General features: G+C 43.4%; 1 protein-coding gene across 2 annotated transcripts in view; it reads left to right on the top strand.

Moving 5' to 3' along the window:
- LOC126198845 (asparagine--tRNA ligase, cytoplasmic) overlaps positions 1–26536 on the top strand; it is a 57540-nt gene that overhangs the window by 7496 nt on the left and 23508 nt on the right. For both annotated transcript variants that reach the window (XM_049935430.1, XM_049935429.1), the window contains exons 6-9: positions 11545–11837; positions 19859–19987; positions 20146–20281; positions 26139–26252. In XM_049935430.1, coding sequence (XP_049791387.1) covers positions 11545–11837; positions 19859–19987; positions 20146–20281; positions 26139–26252 — 672 coding nt within the window. The remainder of the gene's footprint in view (positions 1–11544; positions 11838–19858; positions 19988–20145; positions 20282–26138; positions 26253–26536) is intronic.

Here is a 26536-nt window from a genome sequence, read left to right as displayed (position 1 = left end):
ACGTCAGGTTTTGTTGAATTGTGTGTTAGGAACTGTAAAAACTGAGTCTTACTGTGATTTAACATTAGTTTATTTTCTACAAGCCATGAACTGAGGTCATGTACTGCACTACTTGAAACCGAGTCAATGTTGCACACAACATCCTTTACTACCAAGCTAGTGTCATCACAAACAGAAATATTTTAGAGTTACCCATAATACTAGAGGGCATATCATTTATATAAATAAGGAACAGGAGCGGCCCCAACACTGATCCCTGGGGCACGCCCCCACTTGACAGTACCCCACTCAGATCCCACATCACATTGTCAACATTGTGAATAATGACCTTTTGCTGCCTGTTGCTAAAGTAAGAGGTGAACCAGTTGTGAGCTACTCCCCTTATTCCGTAATGGTCCAACTTCTGGAGCAAAATGGTGAGATCAACACAGTCAAATGCCTTTGTTAAATCAAAAAATACACCAAGCGTTCGAAACTTTTTGTTTAGCCCATCCAGTACCTCACAGAGCAAAGAGAATATCGCATTTTCAGTTGTCAAACGACTTCTAAAGCCGAACTGTATATTTGATAGCAAATCGTGTGATATAAAATGATCAATTAACCTTACATGTTGTTGTTGTTGTTGTTGTTGTTGTGGTCTTCAGTCCTGAGAATGGTTTGATGTAGCTCTCCATGCTACTCTATCCTGTGCAAGCTTCTTCATCTCCCAGTACCTTCTGCAACCTACATCCTTCTGAATCTGCTTAGTGCACTCATCTCTTGGTCTCCCTCTACGATTTTTACCCTCCACGCTGCCCTCCAATACTAAATTTGTGATCCCTTGATGCCTCAGAATATGTCCTACCAACCGATCCCTTCTTCTGGTCAAGCTGTGCCACAAACTTCTCTTCTCCCCAATCCTATTCAATACTTCCTCATTAGTTACGTGATCTACCCACCTTATCTTCAGCATTCTTCTGTAGGACCACATTTCGAAAGCTTCTATTCTCTTCTTGTCCAAACTATTTATCGTCCATGTTTCACTTCCATACATGGCTACACTCCATACAAATACTTTCAGAAACGACTTCCTGACACTTAAATCTATACTCGATGTTAACAAATTTCTCTTCTTCAGAAACGATTTCCTTGCCAATTCCAGTATACATTTTATATCCTCTCTACTTCGACCATCATCAGTTATTTTGCTCCCTAAATAGCAAAACTCCTTTACTACTGTTAAGTGTCTCATTTCCTAATCTAATCCCGTCAGCATCACCCGATTTAATTTGACTACATTCCATTATCCTCGTTTTGCTTTTGTTGATGTTCATCTTATATCCTCCTTTGAAGACACTGTCCATTCCGTTCAACTGCTCTTCCAAGTCCTTTGCTGTCTCTGACAGAATTACAATGTCATCGGCGAACTTCAAAGTTTTTACTTCTTCTCCATGAATTTTAATACCTACTCCGAATTTTTCTTTTGTTTCCTTTACTGCTTGCTCAATATACAGATTGAATAACATCGGGGAGAGGCTACAACCCTGTCTCACTCCTTTCCCAACCACTGATTACCTTTCATGCCCCTCGACTCTTATAACTGCCATCTGGTTTCTGTACAAATTGTAAATAGCCTTTCGCTCCCTGTATTTTACCCCTGCCACCTTCAGAATTTGAAAGAGAGTATTCCAGTTAACGTTGTCAAAAGCTTTCTCTAAGTCTACAAATGCTAGAAATGTAGGTTTGCCTTTTCTTAATCTTTCTTCTAAGATAAGTCGTAAGGTTAGTATTGCCTCACTTGGTCCAACATTTCTACGGAATCCAAACTGATCTTCCCCGATGTCGGCTTCTACCAGTTTTTCCATTCGTCTGTAAAGAATTCGCGTTAGTATTTTGCAGCTGTGACTTATTAAACTGATAGTTCAGTAATTTTCACATCTGTCAACACCTGCTTTCTTTGGGATTGGAATTATTATATTCTTCTTGAAATCTGTGGGTATTTCGCCTGTCTCATACATCTTGCTCACCAGATGGTAGAGTTTTGTCATGACTGGCTCTCCCAAGGCCATCAGTAGTTTTAATGGAATGTTGTCTACTCCCGGGGCCTTGTTTCGACTCAGGTCCTTCAGTGCTCTGTCAAACTCTTCACGCAGTATCGTATCTCCCATTTCATCTTAATCTACATCCTCTTCCATTTCCATAATATTGTCCTCAAGTACATCGCCCTTGTATAAACCCTCTATATACTCCTTCCACCTTTCTGCCTTCCCTTCTTTGCTTAGAACTGGGTTGCCATCTGAGCTCTTGATATTCATACAAGTGATTCTCTTCTCTCCAAAGGTCTCTTTAATTTTCCTGTAGGCAGTATCTATCTTACCCCTAGTGAGACAAGCCTCTACATCCTTACATTTGTCCTCTAGCCATCCCTGCTTAGCCATTTTGCACTTCCTGTCGATCTCATTTTTGAGACGTTTGTATTCCTTTTTGCCTGCTTCATTTACTGCATTTTTATATTTTCTCCTTTCATCAATTAAATTCAATATTTCTTCTGTTACCCAAGGATTTCTATTAGCCCTCGTCTTTTTACCTACTTGATCCTCTGCTGCCTTCATTACTTCATCCCTCAGAGCTACCCATTCTTCTTCTACTGTATTTCTTTCCCCCATTCCTTTCAATTGTTCCCTTATGCTCTCCCTGAAACTCTCTACAACCTCTGGTTCTTTCAGTTTATCCAGCTCCCATCTCCTTGAATTCCCACGTTTTTGCAGTTTCTTCAGTTTCAATCTGCAGTTCATAACCAATAGATTGTGGTCAGAATCCACATCTGCCCCTGGAAATGTCTTACAATTTAAAACCTGGTTCCTAAATCTCTGTCTTACCATTATATAATCTATCATTATTTTATTATATTATATAATCTATCCTTACATACACAGCCTTTTCGATAACTTTTGCAAACACTGATAGCATAGAAATAGGTCTAAAATTATCTAAATTATCCCTTTCTCCCTTTTTATAAAGCGGCTTTACTACTGAGTAGTTTAATCGCTCAGGAAACTGACCATTCCTAAAGGAAAAATTACAAATATGGCTAAATGCAGGGCTAACATGTGCAGCACAGTACTTTAATATTCTACTAGACACTCCATCATAACCATGAGAGTCCTTAGTCTTTAGTGATTTAATTATTTACTCAATCTCCCTATTGTGTGTATCACAGAGTAGTAGTTCAGATGTCAATCTCGGAAAGGCATTTGCTAAGAAATTTTTATGATTTCCTGTAGAAACTAAATTTTTATTTAATTTACCAGTAATGCTCAGAAAATGGTTGTTAAATACTGTACATGTATCTGATTTATCAGTAACAGAAATATTACTGCGAACTGACTTAATATCATCAACCTTGTGCTGCTGACCAGACACTTCCTTCACAACTGACCATATGGCTTTAATTTTATCCTGTGATTTAGCTATTCTATTTGCATACCACATACTTTTTGCCTTGCTAATAACATTTTTAAGCACCTTACAATACTGTTTGTAATGGGCTGCTATAGCTTGATTGTGACTACTTCTAACATTTTGATATAATTCCCGCTTTGTTCTACATGATATCCTAATCCCACTAGTCAGCCAACCGGACTGTCCATTACTGCTAGTACCCCGTTTAGAATGTTCTAATGGAAAGCAACTCTCAAAGAGCATGAGAAATGTGTTATGGAAAGCATTGTATTTATCATCTATATTATCGGCACTATAAACATCTTGCCATTCTTGTTCCTTGACAAGTTTTGAAAAACTCTCTATTGCTGTGGGATTAACTTTCCTACGTAGTTTGTAATTAAATAAGACATTGGTTTGAGTACAAAAACCTTTTAGTGTTAAAATTTGTGCATTATGGTCTGAAAGGCCATTCACACTTTTACTAACAGAATGCCCATCTAGTAATGAAGAGTGAATAAAAATATTGTCTATGACTGTGCTACTGTTCCCCTGCACCCTAGTTGGAAAAATACACAGTTTGCATCAGATCATATGAATTTAGGAGATCTACCAACGTCCTTTTTCTTACACAATCATGTACAAAATTAATATTGAAGTCACCACATATAACTAATTTCTGGTACTTCCTACAAAGTGAATCAAGAACTCGCTCTAGCTTAATCAAAAATGCTCTGAAGTCAGAGTTAGGGGACCTGTAGACAACAGCAATTAGAAGTTTAGTTTCATTAAATTCAGCTAATGCTGCACAACTTTCAAATATCTGTACAGTGCAGTGTCGTGATACGTCTATGGACTCAAATGAAATACTGTTTTTTACGTACAGAGCTACTCCCCCACCCCGCAAGGAACTCCTCGAGAAACAGCCAGCTAATCTGTAGCCTGGTAAAGGAAGCCTCTGAATTATCAAATTATTTAAGTGGTGCTCTGATGTACCAATAATTTCAGAGTTAACATCTATTAGCAGTTCACTAACTTTATCTCTAATACCTCTTATATTTTGATGAAATATGCTAATTCCTTCTCTACTTGGAAGCATTACATCCTCTGGAGGTGAGCCCTTAGTTAGAGGCACTTCCTTTAAGCAGGTATACCTATCAGCTGACTTCAGTCTAAAAAAGGTGCAGCTCTAACACCAACTACTACAGGAATTTTTCCATGAGTGATACCACCACCACCCACTACACTGTCACCTAGAAGCTTAGCCAGCGTCTGCTTCCCATACCTATCGAGGTCCAGGCCATGCCTAGTGAAACCCCATCTACTGATAGACCCAACTGGCACCACTGAGATGTGATCCATGCCCTCCGCCATCAGTGCCCTCCCCAGCCCCACATTAACGCGCCTAACAGCCGCATTAAGGTGAGGCCGATCATGACGCTGAAACAGTTGCACGACATGCACATTAGTGCCACCAGTTTGAGTAGCTATCTTAACCACGTCACCACTGACATCATATTCCCCATCGCTATCGAGACTGTTCCCTGCTCCAACCACTATCACTACCTGACCCTTTTTCGTAAAATTCTTACATAACTCCCCTGGTGAAAACAACATGCCTCATATGATTCGTCTCAGTACAGAACTGCGTCAGTGAAGATGTAATGAATGCCAGAACACTGCATACCATTTTAAATTCCACTCACGTGTTTTTCTAAAAGTGTCAGCACAGAAGATAGCCAATACTAGGATTCTGCAGTCAATGGATGGTGTGCAGTTATGCAATTTTTGTAAACCAAGGAATTATCTGCATAGTTCTTCCATAGTTAAATGGTGAGAACTGTATTTCATGGAAAGCTGTGTTCAGTTGGATTCAGAAATTTGACAAAGGACGTGAAAGAATCATTGTATGTCCTGGTGGCCTTCTGGAGATTTTAAATAAAGCCACATTGTAACATGTGGAAGAAATTGTCTGTGAAGATCACTCAGTAACAGTCAAACTTGCATGTGCCCTAGGTAAATTGCTCTCACAAAACTGGGTACATAAGTGGCTGAATTTTCATAAAGTTTTTCGACTGAATCAAGGTAATTCTATATGGAATGGAAGCATCCTTCAGCCACAGAAAAAAAAAAATCTAGGATGTCATATTGCTGAAGCTCCAGTTTCATGGTGTTACTGTTAATGCTGCAACCTGCTGTACTGCTCTTAGACATCTAATGTAGGCCATATCCTTCCAGCAACTGCCCCCCACCCCACTGACAGCAGATGTGATTCTTCTGAATGGTAATGCCTGTCTACACAGCAAGACACACTAGTGTTACTGGAAACAAATTATTAGGAATGCTTGGAACATCCCTGACTGAACACCTACTAATTTTCATCTGTTTGGGACACTTTAAGAGTTCACTTGTTGGCTTCAACATCTGCCACAGTAAATGTTTACTGCAGGCTTTCAAGGCCTGGCTAAACAATGAGATATGTATTTAAATTGTTAAATGTCTAAAATAGTGCCAGTGGTGTACTTACATGTTGTTGGCTCTTGCCATGAGGCATGACAGGAGCAAAAGGTGTGTCAGCTGTTTGTTTTACACAGCCAGTGAGAGAGAAGCAGGCAGACAATATGTTTCAAAGTAATGTGTTGGAAGACAGTGTGAAACAATGCTGTACATGAGTATTATAAATTTAATTGATCCTTGTTTCATTCATAGCTATTTAAATTATGCTAGTATCTGCTAACCAAGGACAGCATTGCAACCCATGATATATTCGAAAAAGCAGTGAAATGTTTCTCTACTCTGTGTTGCTAAGCAATCAATCTGTGCAAGCACACTGAGAAAGTGGGTCAGTGTTTTTAATTAAATGATGGAAGGAGGTAGGTGGATCAATGTTTTTTTTTTTTAATTAAATCATGGGAGAAGGTATGGGGATCAATGTTTTTGTGTATATCAAATGTGCGACTCTATTAATAATAAACATTGAGCCACCTACCTTCTTCCATGATTTAATTATAAAACATTGATTGTAGTCAGTTCACCACCACATCTGATACATTTTTGTGTCTCTGCAATTAATTCATGAGACTTGCACCAATGAATGACAGTACCATACGGAACTAAATCAGTCCACTCTATAATCAGTCCACTCTATAGGACTTGCTGCCATAATCACACAATGTTTCTCTCAAAACTCAGTAATACACAGAAAAACAGCAAACAAGACAATGGTTTCAATTTCACTTATAGAAATAAATTGCCTCTCTTCTTGCCTCTTGTTGGTTGCATCAAAGACTCATCCCATTGGGTACATGAACTGATGCATTTCTAAATTCTGAGAACGAAGTAATTACTGTCGTGACTGCCACTGGCACTGATCTAGACTTCAGCAGTATAATTTGTAGAGAAATATGTACAAAAGTAACAGTAATATGAGACTGTGCTTCGCTTCAAGACAGCCTGCACCATCTGGGTCCTCCCTACCAAAATCAGCTTTTTTGAATTGCTCAGGTAGAAACTCTCCCTACAACATATCCTTCATTCCTGTAACCCCCTGGGCTTCAACCTTAGCTAGACCCAGTCTCCCACCTACCTATCCCCTTTCCTGCTCCCACTCCAATGCAACATACTCCCTTTATTCCACCAACACACTTAGTCTCTTCCCTTTATCTGATCTCCCCACTCCGGGAATCTTCTCTCCTCAAAAGAACCTCAGCATTATACAGGGTCTAAATTTCCATTGCAACCTCACATTTCAGACTGATGAAAAGCTGAGTACAAACCTTGTGCAACTAGATGACCAATTTGACCCCATTTCCATTGGGTGCCAATACATAACAGATTTGATACCGGTGATTTTATTTTGGCTTTCAAAGGGGGTCATGTTACCTGAAGAGGTAAGAGTTATACGAGGCATGTTTTTTAAGTAATGTCCATTTTGTTGTAGATACTAGTAGTTCACACACATGCCACAATGAATGTGTGCGTCATGTACCGCCATGCCTCGGGAACAACTATGCTCAGTTTCAGTTCTGTACCTAACCTGTACGGTTCTGTTCTGTGCTTTCAAAATGTTTAAGACTATCAACTCGCCCACCGCGTATGAGGTTTGCTCAGTGATACAGTTTTTGTCAGCAAGGAACCTGTCTGCTGCAGAAATTCATCAACAGATTTGCGAAGTGTATAGTGACACTGTTATAAGTGAAAGCAAAGTGTGTAAGTTGGTGCGAGAATTCAAAGACAGTCGTGACAACGTCCATGATGAGGACTGCCCGGTCGCCCTTATTTGATTGCAGACGATTTGGTGGCTTCAGTTGAAGCGAGGACTCGTGAGAACAGGAGCTTCACAATAACAGGTCTCTCAAACGAATTTCCTGACGTGTCGAGATCAGTGCTTTACAACATTGTTTTTTGAACACCTAAAGTTTAGGAAACTGTGCTCCCATTGGGTTCCAAAACTCCTAACAGAGGACCACAAAAACCAAAGATTTGAGTGTGCGATGAAGTTCTTGACTCGTTATCGCAAAGAAGGTGATGGCTTCTTGAGTCAGATTGTATCTAGAGACGAAACATGAGTTTCACATATCATGCCCAAATTGAAGCAACTGAGCATGGATGGAATGAAGACACACACACTTGCCTGTAAAGGTGAAGGCCAAACAGACTCTGTCCCAGCACAAAATCATGGCATCGGTGTTTTGGGATAGGCACGGTGTTTTGTTGGTCAACTTCATGCAACAAGGAACCACTATCAATGCAGAAGCATACTGCCAAACCCTAAAAAAGCTTCGCACAGTGATTCAAAACAAAAGACGCGGCATGCTGACAAGGGGAATTGTCCTTCTCCATGACAGTACAAGACCTCACACTGCAGGTGAGACCCGCGATTTATTGGACAGTTTTGGCTGGGAAGTTTTAGACCACCCACCCTACAGTGCTGATCTTGCGCCGAGCGATTACCATCTGTTCCTCCACCTCAAACAACACCTCAGTGGCGATCGTTACAATAATGACGACAATGACCTGAAAACGGCAGTGAACTCTCGATTATCGGAGCAGGCAGAAAGTTTTTATGAAGAGGGTCTTTTAGAATTGGTTGAGAGGTATGGTACGTGTTTGTTCAAACTTGGCAACTATGTCAAAAAATACAGTGAAGTATGTACGAGGGCCGTTCAGAAAGTAACCTCCGGTTGATTTAAAAAAATACACCAAGTTAAATAAAAATATTTTAATATATACATCTTACAACTACATCTTTGCACTATTTTTCTACATAGTCTCCATAGCGATTGAGGCACTTATCGTATCTCTTCACAAGCTTTGAAATTCCTTCTGCATAAAAATCACCCGCTTGTGCATGGAGCCAGCCTGTGACCGAATCTTTGAGCTCTTCGTCGTCATCAAACCGCTCAAGAGTCTTAGAAATCTGTGGAAAACCAGTAGACAACTCCGACATTGAGAAACGTCGATTTTCACGAACTTTTGCATCAACTGTCTGAATGAGTTAGTTAGTCACCAATGATGGTCTACCACTCCTCTCTTCATCATGAACGTTTTCTCGTCCACTTTTAAATAAACGTACCCATTCACGGACAACTCCTTCACTCATAACTCTTAGTCCGTACACGGCACAAAGATCACGATGAATAGCTGCTGCAGAATATCCTTTGGCTGTAAAAAACCTTATGACAGCACGCACTTCACATTTGGCGGGGTTTTCTATTGCAGCACACATTTCAAACTGCCACAAAAACTAAACTAGCGCAGGTACGACGTTCACTCGACCACGGCTTGATGCCGACTGACCTGTTGAGAGCGTGAACGCACAGACGGCGTCGCTACTCCCCCCACAACCCGCACTGTGACCAATCGGAGGTTACTTTCTGAACCGCCCTCGTATTTTCTGAAAATAAATTTACTTTTTTGAAATAACCTCTCGTTGTGTACTTACTTAAAAAACACGCCTCGTAGTATACGGCTGCAATGTAAAACCCCAGATGTTTCTGTTTTGGATACATGTTTTCACACTACACAAATTACTCCGTGTGGACAGTTGTTGCATGAGAACATTCCATAAAACATAACTGCCATTATGTATCGGCGGTGGAGAGCAATATTCCCTGTGATCATCAAAGTGTTCAATTTTAAAGAAGGAAAGAAAGGTATAGAAGTTCTAAACTTTTGATCATCCTTATATTTTGATGTAAACAAAAAAAAAAAAAAACAGGAATGTATCCATCCAGTTCGAACAACAACAAATATTTCAAACATGATGAATGATTCTCCACTTCTAGAAGGAGTGAAAACACCCATATTTCCCTCACTGTTAGGCTGTGGTTTGTTTGTGAGGTGGGGGGCCTATCAGCCTCCATCCCCCCCCCCCCCTCTCCAGCAGTATGTCTTACAGTCCATACTAATACTGCTCTGTGCCCCAGTGTCAGCCAAGTGATTGGACGAGGTGTGGACTTTGGACCTCAGAATGGTATGTTCATCTTCCCAGTCATTTTCGCACTAATACCCCCAACTATAGATGAAACTGTTAGGAGAATCAAGATAAACAAACAAAAGGTTCATATTAATCCATTGACTCTGGCTGCAATGGACCCAGTCCACAAACCAGATCAAAAAACCAAATGGAATGGACAGCATAGACCAATCAGTCTCCAGTGTGAGTTGCTTAAATCAGTGGTGAACCAGTGGCTCTGTTGATATCTTTAGGTCTTAGGAGGTCTTTAGTCTGGCTCCCTGTGCTGATTTTTGGAACACAGGTCCACAATTGACTACTTAATATAAGGGTGGCTTTTGTCCATTGCCAACAACTTATCTATGTCTTCATTGACTAAAAGAATACCTATGATAACTCATGGCATGACACCTTATGGCCTTACTCAGTTGGACCTTGTAGCCTAGTGGTAAGTCATATGCCTGGAAATTGAAAGGTCACAGAATGAAATCCTGGTTGGAGCACATATTTTTTCAGTCTGTTTTAAACTGACCTTCACCTCTCAATGGTATTAGGATCCACCAGAAAAGACATGTGGTTTGGATCCCACATTAAACTATACATTCCTTTTCCTTGGTTGGATAGCTGGGGTATGTTAGGGACACGCAGGTAGCAGAAGTAGTGTCCTATTCAAAGACTTGCATCAGGCCCCTCAGCCACATAACATTATTATTATGGCATTACCACACTGTATGAGACTCCTTCCTGGGTTTTAATCAGAATTTTCTCCCTCTCCAGTTACTTCATGTTTCATTTGGTGCATCCTACAGTACCCTCCGTACACAGAAGAATGAAGTCCCACAGAGAATTGTGCTGAGTGTGACCCATTTTCTGATAGCAGTCACTGGAATCCCATATGCTTTGATGCCTATGGTCTCATTGTTCCTATAAGTCATGACTTCTGTATTTAGTACAATTATTCAAGCATGACATGCTGGACACTAGCTACTGGGCACCATCACCAAAATCTCATCTGTGTCTTCATTGACTAAAAGAACATGTATAACAACTCATGGCATAATACCTTATCACATTACCTAGTTGGACCTTGTTGTCTTCAGTAAAGTACATGCCTGGAAACTGAAAGGATCCCATTCTGTGACTTCCACACTCTGCCTTCTTTTACAGTAACTGGAGGGCTGCTGGTCAGATGATTTCCCATCACAAGACAAGCCCTAGAGAGTCTCTGGCTGTTTTGAGACAGGTCACCTCTGTAGCAATGCTATATTTTACAACTTATCATTGTTTTTATTATTATTGTTGTTATTTGTTCATCTTTTTACCTGGTTCTGTGCCTCAGATGAAACTGAAACACACAAAATTGGCTGTCCACCATTTCTCCATGTGGAATCATTGAGGCTTTGATTATTTAAGGAAGATGAGGCCTTGTGGTTTGGTCCATTTAGCCTCAATAATCAATCAGCCAGTCAAAATTGTGTGTGTGTGTGTGTGTGTGTGTGTGTGTGTGTGTGTGTGTGTGAGAGAGAGAGAGAGAGAGAGAGAGAGAGAGAGAGAGAGAGATATTTCTTTATTCCTATGCTGATAAGAGTTCTTATTAATGAGCAGGGTACTTTGGAAAATTGTGTAATTTTTAGTGATATTGTTAGTAATTGTTACCTACATTGCAGGCACCTGGGGGCGTTGAACTTCATGTCGACTATTGGGAGCTAATTGGCACAGCCCCTGCAGGAGGAGCAGATGCTGTCCTCAATGAAGAAGCCTTACCGGATGTTCAATTAGACAACAGGCACATTATGATTCGTGGTGAGAACACATCAGCAGTGCTGCGTGCACGATCCGCAGTGTTGAAGGCATTTCGTGACCATTATGCAGACAGGGGCTACTGTGAAGTCACTCCACCCACTCTTGTACAAACACAAGTTGAGGGTGGTTCAACTTTGTTTAAGCTTGACTATTTTGGGTAAGTATATTCAGGTTGTAGGTAGAGACTCTAGAAAGTTCATTTATTTTGTAGGGAAAATATGACCCCTTGTATCTGATGTATTTTACAAAACTAAATGCTATATCATTTTAATTGAAGCAGCAGCCAGCCACAAGTATGGTTTAAAAAGGTTTATTTGAATCAAACCATGACTGGGTTTGGATTTCTAACAAATCCCCCCCCTGCGGGTTCGGGGGTAAGAATAGGCCCGCGGTATTCCTGCCTGTCGTAAGAGGCGACTAAAAGGAGTCTCAAATGTTTCGGCCTTATGTGATGGTCCCCTCTCGGGTTTGACCTCCATCTTTCTAAATTCTTCCAAAGAGCGAGCCAATTGGGGAAGGGCGCCTTACATGGTGCACTGTATCCGTCGTGCAATTAGACCTTTAGCCGGCTTTCTCGTCGTTGCAATGGTGTCCCGCTCGTTTTCGATCTCTTGGGCGATTACCACGCTGCACTCTGCAGTGTTTCTTTTACCTGCGACGACGACGACCTTAAACAGTTTTGCACCTAAGATCCAGCACGGTAGCCAGCCCGTTGTGGTGGGGCCACCATGTACCCTCTTGGTTGTAGCCCCCTGACAACACAGGGATCGCTCTACTGATGCCTGCGCCGTTAACTCCCCACGTATGCCAAGGAGTAGATGCCCATCTCCTTGGGGCATCAGGACTCCCGGCAATGGCCGTCCTGCCAGGTGGCTATTGCTGCGGCTGGGTGGCGCCCGTGGGGAGGGCCCTTGGTCGGAGTAGGTGGCATCAGGGCGGATGACCCGCAATGAAGCGTGGTACATCATCTCTCGCTGGCGGCCAGCCGCCAGCAGTCTCTAAGCGTTCTCGGGCTCAATTTAATGCTGAAAAGTACAATCCGAAAACGTTCCCCTCTCTGGCCACGCCGTGGGAGGAACGTAAATCTCAGGATGGCAGTAGCAAATATTCGCCCCGATTCTTAGTTTGTACGAGAGCTGATGGGGAGTCTTTTCTCTCCACAAAGCCTCAGTTCTTCGTCGAGCATTTAGAGGACAAGTTTGGGGAGGTGGAGGGTTTGTCAAACATGCGCTCTGGATCGGTCCTGATACAAACGGCATCCTCTGCCCAGTCACGGCGGTTACTTGCTTGTGACAAGTTGGGGGATGTTTCCGTCACCATCACCCCCCATAAAAGTTTAAACATGGTCCAGGGTATTATATTCCACAGGGATCTTCTTCTGCAGTCCGACGATGAACTACGCGCCAACCTAGAATGACGAGGTGTTCACTTCATCCGGCGCGTCCATCGGGGTCTGAGGGATAACCAGGTAGCCACTGGTGCCTTCATCTTGGCCTTTGAGGGTGATGTCTTACCCGAAAAGGTTAAGGTGATGGTTTACCGTTGTGATGTGAAGCCGTATATCCCTCCTCCGATGCGGTGTTTTAAATGCTGGAAGTTCGGGCACATGTCATCTCGGTGTACTTCCAGCATCACGTGTCGGGATTGTGGACGTCCTTCGCATCCTGATACTCCATGTGCCCCGCCTCCTATCTGTGTTAACTGCGGAGAACACCATTCCCCCTGCTCGCCGGTCTGTAGGATCTTCCAGAAAGAACGGAAGATAATGGAATATAAAACCCTGGACCGCCTGACGTACTCTGAGGCTCGGCGGAAATATGAGAGACTCCATCCTGTGCCAATGACGTCAACGTACGCCACTGCTGCTACGACGGTTCTTCCATCTCCTGTGTCGTCCCATACGGTTGGTTCTATGATTGATCAGCATCCAAAACCCCCCTTGCTTGTGGGGGGCACTTCACACCCTGTTGCTCCTGCTCCATCTTCTCCAGGAGCAACGCCCTCAAAACCATCGGGGACATCAGCTCCCCCTTCCCAGCCGGAGAAGCGTAAGACTTCTTCGGCTACTCTTGCCAGGAAGGGATCCCTTGGGGACCTCCCTTCGCAAGTCCCGACCAGTGGAAAAGCGGACGCCCGCAAGGGCTTGAAACAACCGCCAGTCCCTGGTCATCGGGCCTCGCGATCGTCGTCTGTCCCAGAGACCGACCCAGTGAAGCCCATGAAGCCTGAACCACCGAAGGCACAGCGCGACAAGCTGAAACAGAAGAAAGTCCCCAAGACCAACGATGTTGAGGTGGCACCCATCCCACCACTTCCTACAAGCTCTGCCCCTGAAGACGAGGTGGAGATTCTGGCGTCCGCTGAGGACCTCGCTCTTGCCGGTCCCTCGGACGCAATGGATGGCATTTGCACGGGTGCTCCATCGGAGGCATCAGGTGACCCAGCGGCATAATCTGCCTTCCCAGTCCCGTCACGCCTTTCCCAGCCATGGACAACACCATCCTCCAGTGGAACAGCAGCGGTTTCTTCCACCATCTAGCTGAGCTCCGCCAACTTATCAGCCTTCACCCTTTCTTTTGCATTGCTCTCCAGGAAACTTGGTTTCCAGCAATGCGAACCCCCGCCCTCCGTGGCTATCGGGGTTATTATAAGAACCGAGCAGCTTATGAAAGGGTGTCTGGTGGCGTCTGCATATATGTCCTTCACACTCTGCACAGCGAGTCTGTCCCTCTCCAGACGCCTTTAGAGGCTGTCGCTGTTCGCGTGTGGACGCCACAGGCTGTTACCGTCTGCAGTCTTTACATTCCACCGGATGGTGATGTCTCGCAGCAAGTCCTGGCTGCACTGGTCGCCCAATTGCTGCCACCTTTCTTGCTATTGGGCGACTTCAACGCCCATAACCCTCTGTGGGGTGGGTCAGTGGCAACAGGTCGAGGCGCCATCGTTGAGCATTTATTGTCGCAGCTCGATCTCTCGCTGTTAAATGATGGTGCCTTCACACACTTCAGTGTGGCGCATGGCACCTACTCCGCCATTGACCTTTCCATCTGTAGCCATAGCCTCTTACCGTCTGTCCAATGGAGTGTGCATGACGACCTGTGTGGTAGTGACCACTTTCCGATCTTTTTGTCACTACCACAGCGCCACTCTTCTGGGCGCCCTAGCAGGTGGGCTATGAATAAGGCTGACTGGGATTTGTTCTCCTCCACTGCCGCTTTTGAGCCTCTCTCTACTGATGACATTGATGCGGTGGTTCAATCGGTCACCACCGGCATCGTTACTGCCGCTGAATCTGCCATTCCCCGTTCTTCTGGGTCCCCTCGGCGGAAGGCTGTGCCTTGGTGGTCGCCTGAGATCGCTGAAGCGATTAAAGATCGCCGGCGGGCGCTCCAGCGTCACAAGCGACATCCCTCCATAGACCACCTAATCGCCTTCAAACGGCTGCGTGCGCGGGCCCGCCTCCTTATCCGCCAAGGCAAGAAGGAGTGCTGGGAGCGGTATGTGTCCACCATTGGCCTCCATGTCACTCCATCACAGGTCTGGGCCAAGATTCGACGTGTCTACGGCTATCGGCCACCTGTCAGCGTCCCTGCGCTCTCACTGAATGGAGCAGTTTGTACTGACTCCGACGTCATTGCAAATCGCTTAGCAGAGCATTTTGCTATGAGTTCCGCTTCTGCGAATTACCCCCAGGCCTTCCGCTCCATTAAAGAGCGGATGGAACGTCGGAGCCTTTCTTTTCGCACCAACCACCCAGAATCTTACAATGCTCCATTCAGTGAGTGGGAATTTCGCAGTGCCCTAGCTGCTTGCCCTGATACCGCTCCTGGGCCAGATGGCATCCACTGTCAGATGCTGAAACACCTTTCAGTGGACTGCCAGCGGCGCCTTCTCGATCTTTACAACCGTCTTTGGGTCGAGGGGGAGTTTCCGTCGCAATGGCGGGAAGGTATTGTCATCCCCGTTTTGAAACCTGGAAAGAACCCTCTGGAGGTGGACAGCTACCGTCCCATTAGCCTCACCAACGTTCTTTGCAAGTTGCTTGAACGGATGGTGAGCTGGCGCTTGAATTGGGTACTGGAGTCTCGGGGCCTTCTGGCTGCGTCTCAGGGTGGGTTCCGTAAAGGCCGCTCCGCCACCGACAATCTGGTGAGCCTGGAGTCGGCCATCCGTACTGCCTTTGCCCGCCGTCAGCACCTGGTCGCTGTCTTTTTCGACATGCGGAGGGCGTACGATACGACATGGCGCCATCACATCCTTTCTACGCTTCATGGATGGGGTCTTCGGGGTCCTCTGCCGATTTTTATCCGCAATTTTCTGTCGTGTCGTACCTTCCGCGTGCAAGTCGCGGCCTCGTATAGTTCCTCCCGCGTCCAGGAGAACGGTGTGCCACAGGGTTCTGTTTTAAGTGTCTGTCTGTTTTTAATAGCCATTAACGGGCTTGCTGCGGCCGTGGGAACTTCTGTCTCCGCTTCCCTGTATGCTGACGACTTTTGCCTTTACTACAGCTCTACTGGCATTGCAGCTGTTGAACGTCAGCTACAGGGCGCTATCCGTAAGGCGCAGTCTTGGGCTGTAGCGCATGGGTTTCAGTTTTCGGCAGCCAAGACCTGCGTTATGCATTTCTGCCGGCGCCGGACAGTCCATCCTGAGCCGCAGCTTTCTCTTGCCGACGAACTCCTTGCAGTGGTTGAGACCCACAGGTTTTTGGGGGTCGTTTTTGATGCTCGGTTGACTTGGCTGCCTCATATTTGGCAGCTCAAACAGGCGTGTTGGCGGCATCTCAATGCACTGCGATGTTTGAGCCACACCCGCTGGGGCGCCGACCGCTCTACCCTGTTACGGCTCTACCAGGCGTTAATCCAGTCCCGCCTGGATTATGGGTGCCTGGCTTATGGCTCAGCATCCCCGTCTGCGTTGCGGGTGCTGGACCCAATTCTCCACAGCGGGATACGCCTTGCCACTGGTGCTTTCCGCACCAGCCCTGTGGACAGCTTACTAGTGGAGGCAGGTGTCCCTCCACTGCGGTTCCGATGCCAACAATTACTGGCTGCTTATGCTGCCCATGTTTTTAGCTTGCCCAGGCATCCAAATTACCGTGTGCTGTTCCCACAGTCGGTCGTCCATCTGCCAGAGCGTCGGCCCCGGTCGGGTTGTCCGATCGCCGTACGCGTTAAGGAGCTTCTCTCCGGGCTTGGATTTTTCCCTGTTCCACCTCCTTTCCGGGCCACTTCGCGTACACCCCCATGGTGTTGTCCTCGCCCTTGCCTTCGGCTCGACTTGGCACAGGGCTCGAAGGACTCGGTCCCTACAGAGGCCTTCCGCCGCCGCTTTTCTTCCATCCTGGCCACGTATGAGGGCTCTGGAATTGTTTACACCGACGGTTCGATGGTTGCTGGTCGTGTCGGGTATGCGCTAACTCTAGGGGACCATTCCGAACAACGTTCCTTGCCGGATGGCTGCAGTGTTTACACTGCTGAGCTGGTCGCCATCTTTCGTGCCCTAGAGTATATACGCTCCTGCTCAGGTGAGTCCTTCGTTATCTGTAGCGATTCCCTGAGCAGTTTACAAGCTCTCGACCAGTGTTTTCCTCGTTCCCGTCTGGTGGTGGCTATCCAGGAGTCCCTGTCTACTCTTGACCGTTGCGGCCGCTCTGTGGTCTTTGTTTGGACCCCAGGCCATGTTGGGATCCCTGGGAATGAGAATGTTGACCGTCTGGCGAAAGAGGCCACAAATACATCATCTCTTGATGTTGGCCTCCCAGAGACTGATTTGCGGGCAGTCTTCCGCCGCAAAATTTTGGCGCTATGGGCCGATGAATGGCGCGACCTGACGACGCGCAACAAACTTCGGGCCATCAAAGGGGCTACCGGTGTGTGGCGCTCCTCCTTGCGGGTCTCTCGCAAGGAGTCTGTTGTCCTCTGCCGGCTGCGCATTGGGCACACGTGGCTGATGCACAGCCACTTATTGCGCCGTGAGGACGCACCTCTCTGTCGTTGCGGCTCCATTTTATCTGTGGTCCATATTTTATTGGAGTGTCCGCTTTTAGCTGTGCTCAGGCAGTCGTTCGCACTGCCTGACACGCTCCCTGCCGTTTTATCTGATGACTCTGTTATGGCTGGCTTAGTTTTACGTTTTATTCGGGCAGGGGGTTTTTATCATTTAATCTAAGTGTTTCTGTTTTATCTTGTTGTTTTGTGTTGATTCTGGCCTTTGGCCTCCGGTTTTAAACTGATTTTTTTTAATGTGTTTTAAGTGGTTGGCTTTTCCTTTTTTATTTCTATGGTCGGCCAACCACCGTCACACTCTGTGTGATTTTAGTTTGTTTTGTCTGGTCTTTGTCTCAGTTTCTCTTGTTCTGTGTTGTCTTTGCTCTATTCTGTTTCTTGTTTTTATTCTCTGTGGGTGTTTTTAGTACTTGGAAAAAGGGACCGATGACCGTAGCAGTCTGGTCCCTTTAATCCCACAAACCAACCAGCCAACCATCTAACAAATCCAGCTTCAGATGGTTGTTGCAAGTTTCATTGTTTTCTTGCCGGGGCCTCATTTTGTATTCATTTGCATGCACTGAGGTAGACGAAAGTTTTTGTTCACTATTTGGCAAAATTTACTAGAGATTTAATTTTTTGTGACCTCTTTGGTGCCATATGATTCTGTGTAACAAAAACACAGTGGGATTTTGTCATCCAGAATCTTCACCACATTTACCAAACAATGAACAAAAAAAAAACTCTCTCCTAGTGCAGCAAACCAATAACAAATACAAAATGAGGCCCCAGCAAGAAAATAACAAAACCTGTAACAACCATCTGAAGGTGGATTTGTAAGAAATCTGAAACCAGTCGTGGTTTGATTCTACATCTACATGGATACTCTGCAAATCACATTTAAGTCGCCTGGCAGAGGGTTCATCGAACCATCTTCACAATTCTCTATTATTCCAATCTTGTATAGTGTACAGAAAGAACAAACACCTATATCTTTCTGTATGAGCTCTGATTTCCCTCATTTTATCATGGTTATCATTTCTCTCTATGTAGGTCGGTGTCAACAAAATATTTTCACATTCAGAGGAGAAAGTTGGTGATTGGAATTTCGTGAGAAGATTTTGTTGCAATGAAAAATGCCTTTGTTTTAATGATGTCTACCCCAAATCCTGGAGCACTTTAGTGACACTCTCTCCCTATATCACGACAATACAAAACGTGCTGCCCTTCTTTGAACTTTTTCGATGCACTCCGTCAATGCTATCTGGTAATGATCCCACACCGCGCAGCAGTATTCTAAAAGAGGATGGACAAGTGTAGTGTATGCAGTCTCCTTAGTAGATCTGTTACATTTTCTAAGTGTCCTGACAATAAAATGCAGTCTGTGGTTAGCCTTCCCTACAACATTTTCTGTGTGTTCCTTCCAATTTAAGTTGTTCGTAATTTTAATTCCTAGGTATTTAGTTGAATTTATGGCCTTTAGATTTGACTGATTTATTGTATAACTGAAGTTAAACGGATTCCTTTTAGCACTCGTGAATGACCTCACACTTCTCGTTATTTAGGGTCAACTGTCAATTCAAAGAAACCATTTTAAACTATAGTTTGGCTGGTTGGTCTTTCAGTTATAAACCTTATATTATTACAGCCACAGTTCTCAAAATCTCAATTTTCAACAAAATACCATTAAATACTGTATAATATCAAGCAATACTACACTAAAAATAATAATTTTACAATGAAAACAGAATGAAAGGAAACTGATTTTTTTTATTTCATCTGTATAATGTCAAGTTATCTGATTAGGAAACAATGTGTTCACAGTTGGGAGGAATGGTAGCTGTTAAATTAAATGAGTGTAATGATACATTCTAAATCAGGACTCTGGCATGACATGTTTTAAGGTAGGACAGCCAAAAGATTAAAAAATCAAGAAAGTAACAATACAATTTCTCATTTTGATACTATATTTAGGGAAAAATGAGTGAGAATAAAGATTGAGAATTGGATTACAATTTATTGTAGCAGGTGTTTGTTGCACTGCTATGTGTAAAGTACTGACATGGATGCACCATCACCTTTCTTCATTTGCACACAAATGGTTTTTCTTCATTTTTTGTTCGTTTCCATCCTGGAATTTTATTAATTGTAGGAAATTATTAATTTTAATTTCTTTTATACTGTCTTACAGTGAAGAGGCATATCTAACACAGAGTTCTCAGCTGTACCTGGAGACTTGTTTGCCTTCTCTGGGGGATGTTTACTGTATAGCAGAGAGCTATCGTGCTGAACAGAGTCGCACAAGGAGGCACTTAGCGGAGTGAGTGTTAAAAATAGATATGATCTGAAGTATTCACTGACCTGAAAACTAGATTTTTTTTGTTACTATTACAATCTTGACATTAGACTATATAGTGAGGAACGTAGTTAGAGATGGAAGTCAACTTCCTGCAGATAAACAGGCATATTTTGTTTCAGATATACCCACATTGAGGCAGAATGTCCTTTTATAACATTTGAGGACCTTTTAGAGAGATTGGAGGATCTTGTATGTGATGTTGTGCAAAGGGTATTGGATTCGCCTGTAGGACAAATTGTCAGTGATCTCAATCCTGTAAGTATATACATAGAGGGAGAAGAAATAAGAGAAGTGCACTGGCCATTTCATCTTTATTGACCATTGTCTTCCCTTACAATGACTAAGCTCACATTCTGTTTGAATATGGTTCATTGCTGCGCTGCTTCTGCCTGTCTCGTTTAAAATTAATATTTCATATCTTTTATTATTACATCCTATAACTACAAACTGCACACCAACAGCATATCATCGCTGAGAGCTTATATAGCTTGTACTTTGTGCTGCATGGATTGTTTGTAGAGCATTTTACAAAAAGTTTTCATGATTTGTGTCAGGTTTGTTCTGCATTCTACTAGGTGCGTTTATTAGTATATTGGGACAAACACACACAGAATGAGAAGTAAAGTACATAATGAAGGCTGCATCTCCATGAGAGTTACAACCAGAGCACATTTATAAGTGCCTCTCACAGAGTTTTGAAAAAGCCTTTGAATTCACAAGTGTATATAAAATAATGTATTGTGTGTGCGTACCATAAATGCAGATGAGCCTTTTTTTTTTTTGCCTTAATCTGAAACTTGTCAAGATTGACTTATATTTATTATAAATGACATGACAGTTAGATACTCAATAGGCTTCTTGTTATTGTGGAGGGGGAGGGGGGTGGGTGGCATACATACATGGATGCACAGGGCTCACGATTTTTTTGGGAGTGTGTGTGCTGCTAGTACGGGGCATGAAGCCCTTCCTTTACTGTGCTGCAATCTTACACTCTGTCTATATCTTTTTTCAGTCTTTGTCTCTAGTACAGATTCATTGCTGAGAATCTAGCTTGCTCATATAATATTGACTATGGCTTTTCCCACTTTGTTTCTATATTTTACACCACTTATTTTGATTAACTATTGGTGCTCGCGCTCTTGTCTCCCCATGCAAGCTGAGAAATAGATGCGTGTCCATTTGGGGGGGGGGGGGGCAGTCGCACCAGGACTCGAGACATAGCCATCAAATCAACCCAGGTGGTGGTTGCTCTGGCTGAGTGGCACCTGGGGAGACATCCCTCATTTGTAGGAGGCGCATAATGGTGAGCACCTGACAGAAAAAACTAAGCTATCAGCTGGTGGCCTCAAGGTTCCAGCAGTCTCTTCCAGACTGGAATTCTTATGTGGATTGTTTTGTCTCTAGCAACTTTCTCTCCTTGGATGCTGTGCTGGACGAAAGCAAATCCAAGTGGCTTGCAGAAACTTAACTCCCCTCATTTCCTTGTTTATACTTCAACATATAGCAAGTCCTTTTTCTCTACAAAGCCAATGTTCTTTATGAAGAACATTGAATGAAAATGTATTTAGAGAAATCTCTTCCTTTTGTAAATTACAAAGTGGTTCCATCTTAACTGAAAATTGTACACAGTCCAGGACATTACTATTGTAAAAACTTGGTGATGCAACTGTTACTGTAACATTCCATAAGATTCAGAACATGGTATAATGTTTCACAGCAAGTTAATGCTGCAGATGGGCGAAGGATTATGTGAACACTTGGAGAAGCATAGGATCCATTTTGTATGTTGAAGCCCACCTGACTACAAGGTTCACACAGGAGCATTCATCCTCACTTTTGAGTCAGATTTGCTTCCAGAAAAGGTCAAAATCATGGTTTACCACTGTAATGTGGAGGTGTATTTCCCACATCCATTTTGTGCTTTAAATACCAACACTTCAGGCATATGTTTTCCCAGTGCACATATGACCCGATTTGTGGGGGCAGTGGTCCCTTCACGATGAGCACCATACTCCTTGTCTGCATAAATTGCAGAAATGATCATCCTTCCTGATCCCTGAAGTGTACTACCCTAATTGAGGAACACACAATCCCGGAACTAAAGTTCTTAGATTGCCTCTCATATTTTGAAGATCAGAAAAAGTTCAATCATTTAAATCCTGTCTCCATTATATCTATATTTGCCATTAAAGTGCCAAGTTTTGTTGGCAGTACCTGATGTATTTACTCCCTCAACATAGTAAGTTAGAATATGGCAACAATAGCCCATTCCCAACCTTTGTTCTTGCAGCAAGCTTGATTCCCCACACCTGACCAGAGAAGCAGCATCCTCCTCTGGTATCTACTGATGACAGGGCTCCCTTTCAGGAACCTTCATCATGGAAATCTGTGGGACAGAAACCCAACACCAGCCAATATCTGAAGGAGGCATGGACTGTGGGTCCCAGGATTGCCTGCTCCTTTCTGATCTTGATCTCTGTTCCTCTGTGTTAGTGCTGCTACTCACTTCAGTGTCATCCATATCGCCTATTTGGCTATTAACCTTACAGTCTCTTCCACTAATCTCTTGGCAATGTTACAGTGGTTGCTACATGAAAATCTTTGTGACAGGCACCTTCTTCCACTGATCCTGTCACTTCCTTGTCACCACTGTTTGAGCAGTTACAAAGTTAGGCTCTTTGAAAAGCCAGCTGGTAGTTTTATGCCTCTGCTATCACCTTCATCACTCTGATTGGATCAGTGAGGTTGTGGGATATGTCTGACACTCTAACCCTCACCCCTATAACTGCTATTCCCCTTTCTAAAGACCCCTCTGCAACTGGCTGGTACCATGGTGAATCGAAGATATTGCAGCATCTATTCAGGATCCTCAAAGTGCTCTGCGATGTTTAAAGTGATACCTTTCACATGTCGCCCTCACCAGTTTTAAGTGGATCTGCATCAAGACTTGCTATCTAATTAAATCCAGCAAGAAGGATTGCTGGGAGAACTAAATCTGTTTGGAAACACGTGCCTCTTCATCGTAGGTATGTGCCAAACTCCATAGTGTACTAGGCAGGCAAAGATCAGCAACTGTTCTGGTTCTCTTGTTTCGTGGTAGTGTTTTTATAAATACATAGGTTCTTGCTGAATGCCTCATGATGCTCTTTGTGACTGCTTTTGCATCATCCGCTTACCTGACTACCTGTTGACTGCATTAAAGATTTGTTGAAGACATCCCCTTACCCTTTACCCCCATCACACTGAATTATGTAAGGAATCTTTAATTGACTAGTAACTGTTTCAGGCTCAGCCCCAGGCCTTGATTAGATTCATAATCAGATGATCCATCTAGTCACTGTCTTTAAGCGTACTTGGCTAAAAAGTATTTTACCTTCCTAGTGGTGAGATACCGTCATCGTCCCAATCCTTGAGCTAGGTGAAATCCCATTTCCATTGACAGACAGCTGCCAACCATTAGTCTCACCAATATGCACTGAAAACTGCTTGAAAGTATGGTCGGCTGACAATTGTGCTGTGTTCTCAAATCACAGGTTTTTTTCTCCCTATCAGTGTTTTCTAGAAGGAACAATCCGCAACAGACCATCTGGTTAGGTTGTAAACTGCAATTAGACAGAGCTTGTGTAAATGCCAACATCTCATTGCAGTCTTTCTGACCATCATAAGGTGCAAGGCACTGTTTGGCACCGTAACATTTTACTTACCCATGACAACAGATTTTTTTTGTGATTCTCTACAAATTTTTATTAGTTGGTAGAGTTGATACATTGCTCAGGTTGATCTGCAGGCCTCCATGCTGAGTCTCTCTCTCTCTCTCTCTCTCTCTCTCTCTCTCTCTCTCTCTCTCTCTCTCTCCCTCTCTCCCTCTCTCCCTCCCTCCAACGGGCTAGTGACCTCCGTCATCTGCGCACTGTATGTCAGTGACTTTCTCATTTGGTTTGGCTGCAGTACCAATCTGTTAGCTTGGCTGAACACCAGCTCCAAAATATCTGAAGGGCCTATGATTGGACACTTTCCTATGGCTTTCATTTCTCTCCCAGGAAAATGCAAGTCATGCATTTTTGTTGTTTGTACCAAGGTCCATCCTAAGCCAGAACTTTACTTGCATATGCACCAAATGGACATTATTGTACAGTCCTGATTTTTGTGACTCTTATTTGATAAGGAGTTGGCATGGCTGCACCATATTCATAAACCAGAGACTACCTGTATGTGAAAGCTTAATGCTCTCTGCTTACTCTCTACACTTCGTGAGGTGCATACCAAATTAGTCTCCACCATATTTGCTGGGCCTTGATCTTGTCCTTATTGGCTAGTGACTGCTAGGTTTATGGCTCAGTAGCACCTACGGGTTTGAAGCTTGAAGCTCTCATTTGCCAACTGCCTTAGTCACTCCACTTCTACTCTGTTTTAATTGCTTTTAGGTATGGATAGCCCTTTTTCCTGCCACACCATATGTTCCATTTTAGGGGTAGCACTCGACGAACAGTGGGTGCTGTTCCCATCTTTAACACTTTGGCTCTCACGGTTCAGGACTGTGAGAGTAACGGGCCCCATCGCGTGCAGAGCCCTGGGGACACTTACATAACCCCATCTGCCTACTGACCTAATTATTTCTCACACCTTATTTTATTATTGTAGGTCCATCTGATGTTCATTATGTGTTTAGTTAGTCTCCTCACTTCCGCTACTGTGTGTCTCCCAACTGGGAAGGATTTTTTATTGTATAACTTGTCTCAATTCTTAATTAGGTCGATGGGCGGTCAGATATGGGCTGGCTTTCTCTCGCCACAGATGAGTTCTGGGTGTACCAATCTGACCTTTATACTTTTACCTCTAAGGAATTTGCCAGCTCTAGCAACAATGTTGCTTCCAATGCGTAGATTTTTATCACTCCTACATATTTTTGTAATTCAGTAAAATTTTAATTCAGACAAATTTGTGGTTGACATCACTAACTTCAGATAAACCAGCTGTTCGTCGAGGGACTGGTGACCTCACTGTTTATTCCCTTATCCCAACAATGAAAAAAACCACACACACACACACACACACACACGCGCGTCTTTCAAGGTGACGTGGTCAGAATAGTTTAACTGACCCAATTGTCATACACTGCACTGTCAGTCCAGAATACAATGATAATTCATACACAAACTATGCAGTGACTCAATGATAACTGTACACACACTTCTTGCATCAGCACATGGGAATTGTGAAACCTGTTTTAGATAGTCACTCATTCGGTACGTTCACATTCAGAAACTCATCAGTAGAAAAGAAAAAACAAGCCCTCTATCAAAAATTTAAATTTAAAAACTGAATCCCTGGCTCTTGAGATTTTTAGTATGTAGAAAGCTAGTTGAAAATTATGGCAACAACCTGTATAACACCTCTTTGAGCCAATGACAGATCTTTTTAATTTGCAGTGTATGTTGCCCTTATGTCTCGTGTCCCGCATGTGCAACTTTTGCGTTAGTTTGGTCAGGAGTGTGGTCCTTCATAACAGAGAATTAGGCAGAGAGAATATGTACATGTGATTAGCACCACCAACACAAATAATTTTTTTGCAAGAGGTTTTTGGACATGATCTACAAGTGGTTCTAATCACCCTTTTCTTTTTGAGAAAGGAAGAGTTGCCGCAAAAGTTAATTCTTTTTGACATAATGAAGTGCATCATCCGGTAGAGAGAGAGCATTCTTAATACAAAAGCAATGAATATGTTTCTAAATGTCTGAAGTATTAGTGTTCCCCATCTACTTCGCAGTAACTTGGCTCTTTCTACTCCCTGAAGCAGCTGGTTACTAAATATCACTGTGAATTTCTCTCGCACTTTAAGACTAGACTAAATTGAACAAAGTGGATGCTGCTTAGGTTGGCTGAAGGAGAGTTGATGTGTAAACCGTGGAGATCTGTAGACAGAATGTTACTGGTGCCTGTCATTGCTAACTTTTCAGATACATAGCAGTCAGCAATGTAAATCAGAAAATATGGGACCTAGACAGAAACTGAGGTGGTATATGATGACCATGTCCTAATCTTAACACAACAGCTGCGGTTCTTTTTGATAAATAATTTTGTTGTTAATGCTGATCATTATAATTTGTTACAGGATTTCAAGCCCCCGTCGCGACCTTTCCTGCGAATGGATTACGGTGAAGCCATTGAATATCTACGTAAAAATAACATTAAAAAAGATGATGGCAGTTTTTATGAATTTGGAGAGGTAAGTAATGTAACAAAAATTTAATAATCCCTTTAATATGTAATTTCAGGTATTACTCAGGATATCATGTGAATTGAGCCCAGCATCGAAATTTACAACGTTATCATTATAACAATGTTTCTTATTCATTGCTTATCCTGTATCTAGTTTTTGTGTGTGGATTCTTAAGTTGCACGGTTAACATTTTGTGCTGTGTTCTATTCAAACTTAAAGCTGGATTATATTATTATTATTATTATTATTATTATTATTATTATTTTAAGTGGCAGCAATTGATTTCATGA

Source organism: Schistocerca nitens, chromosome 8, assembly GCF_023898315.1.
Source record: "Schistocerca nitens isolate TAMUIC-IGC-003100 chromosome 8, iqSchNite1.1, whole genome shotgun sequence".
In the NCBI taxonomy this organism is placed as follows: Eukaryota; Metazoa; Arthropoda; class Insecta; order Orthoptera; family Acrididae; genus Schistocerca; species Schistocerca nitens.
Note: the sequence above shows the minus strand (reverse complement) of the source record. Positions and strands in the feature narration are given on the sequence as shown.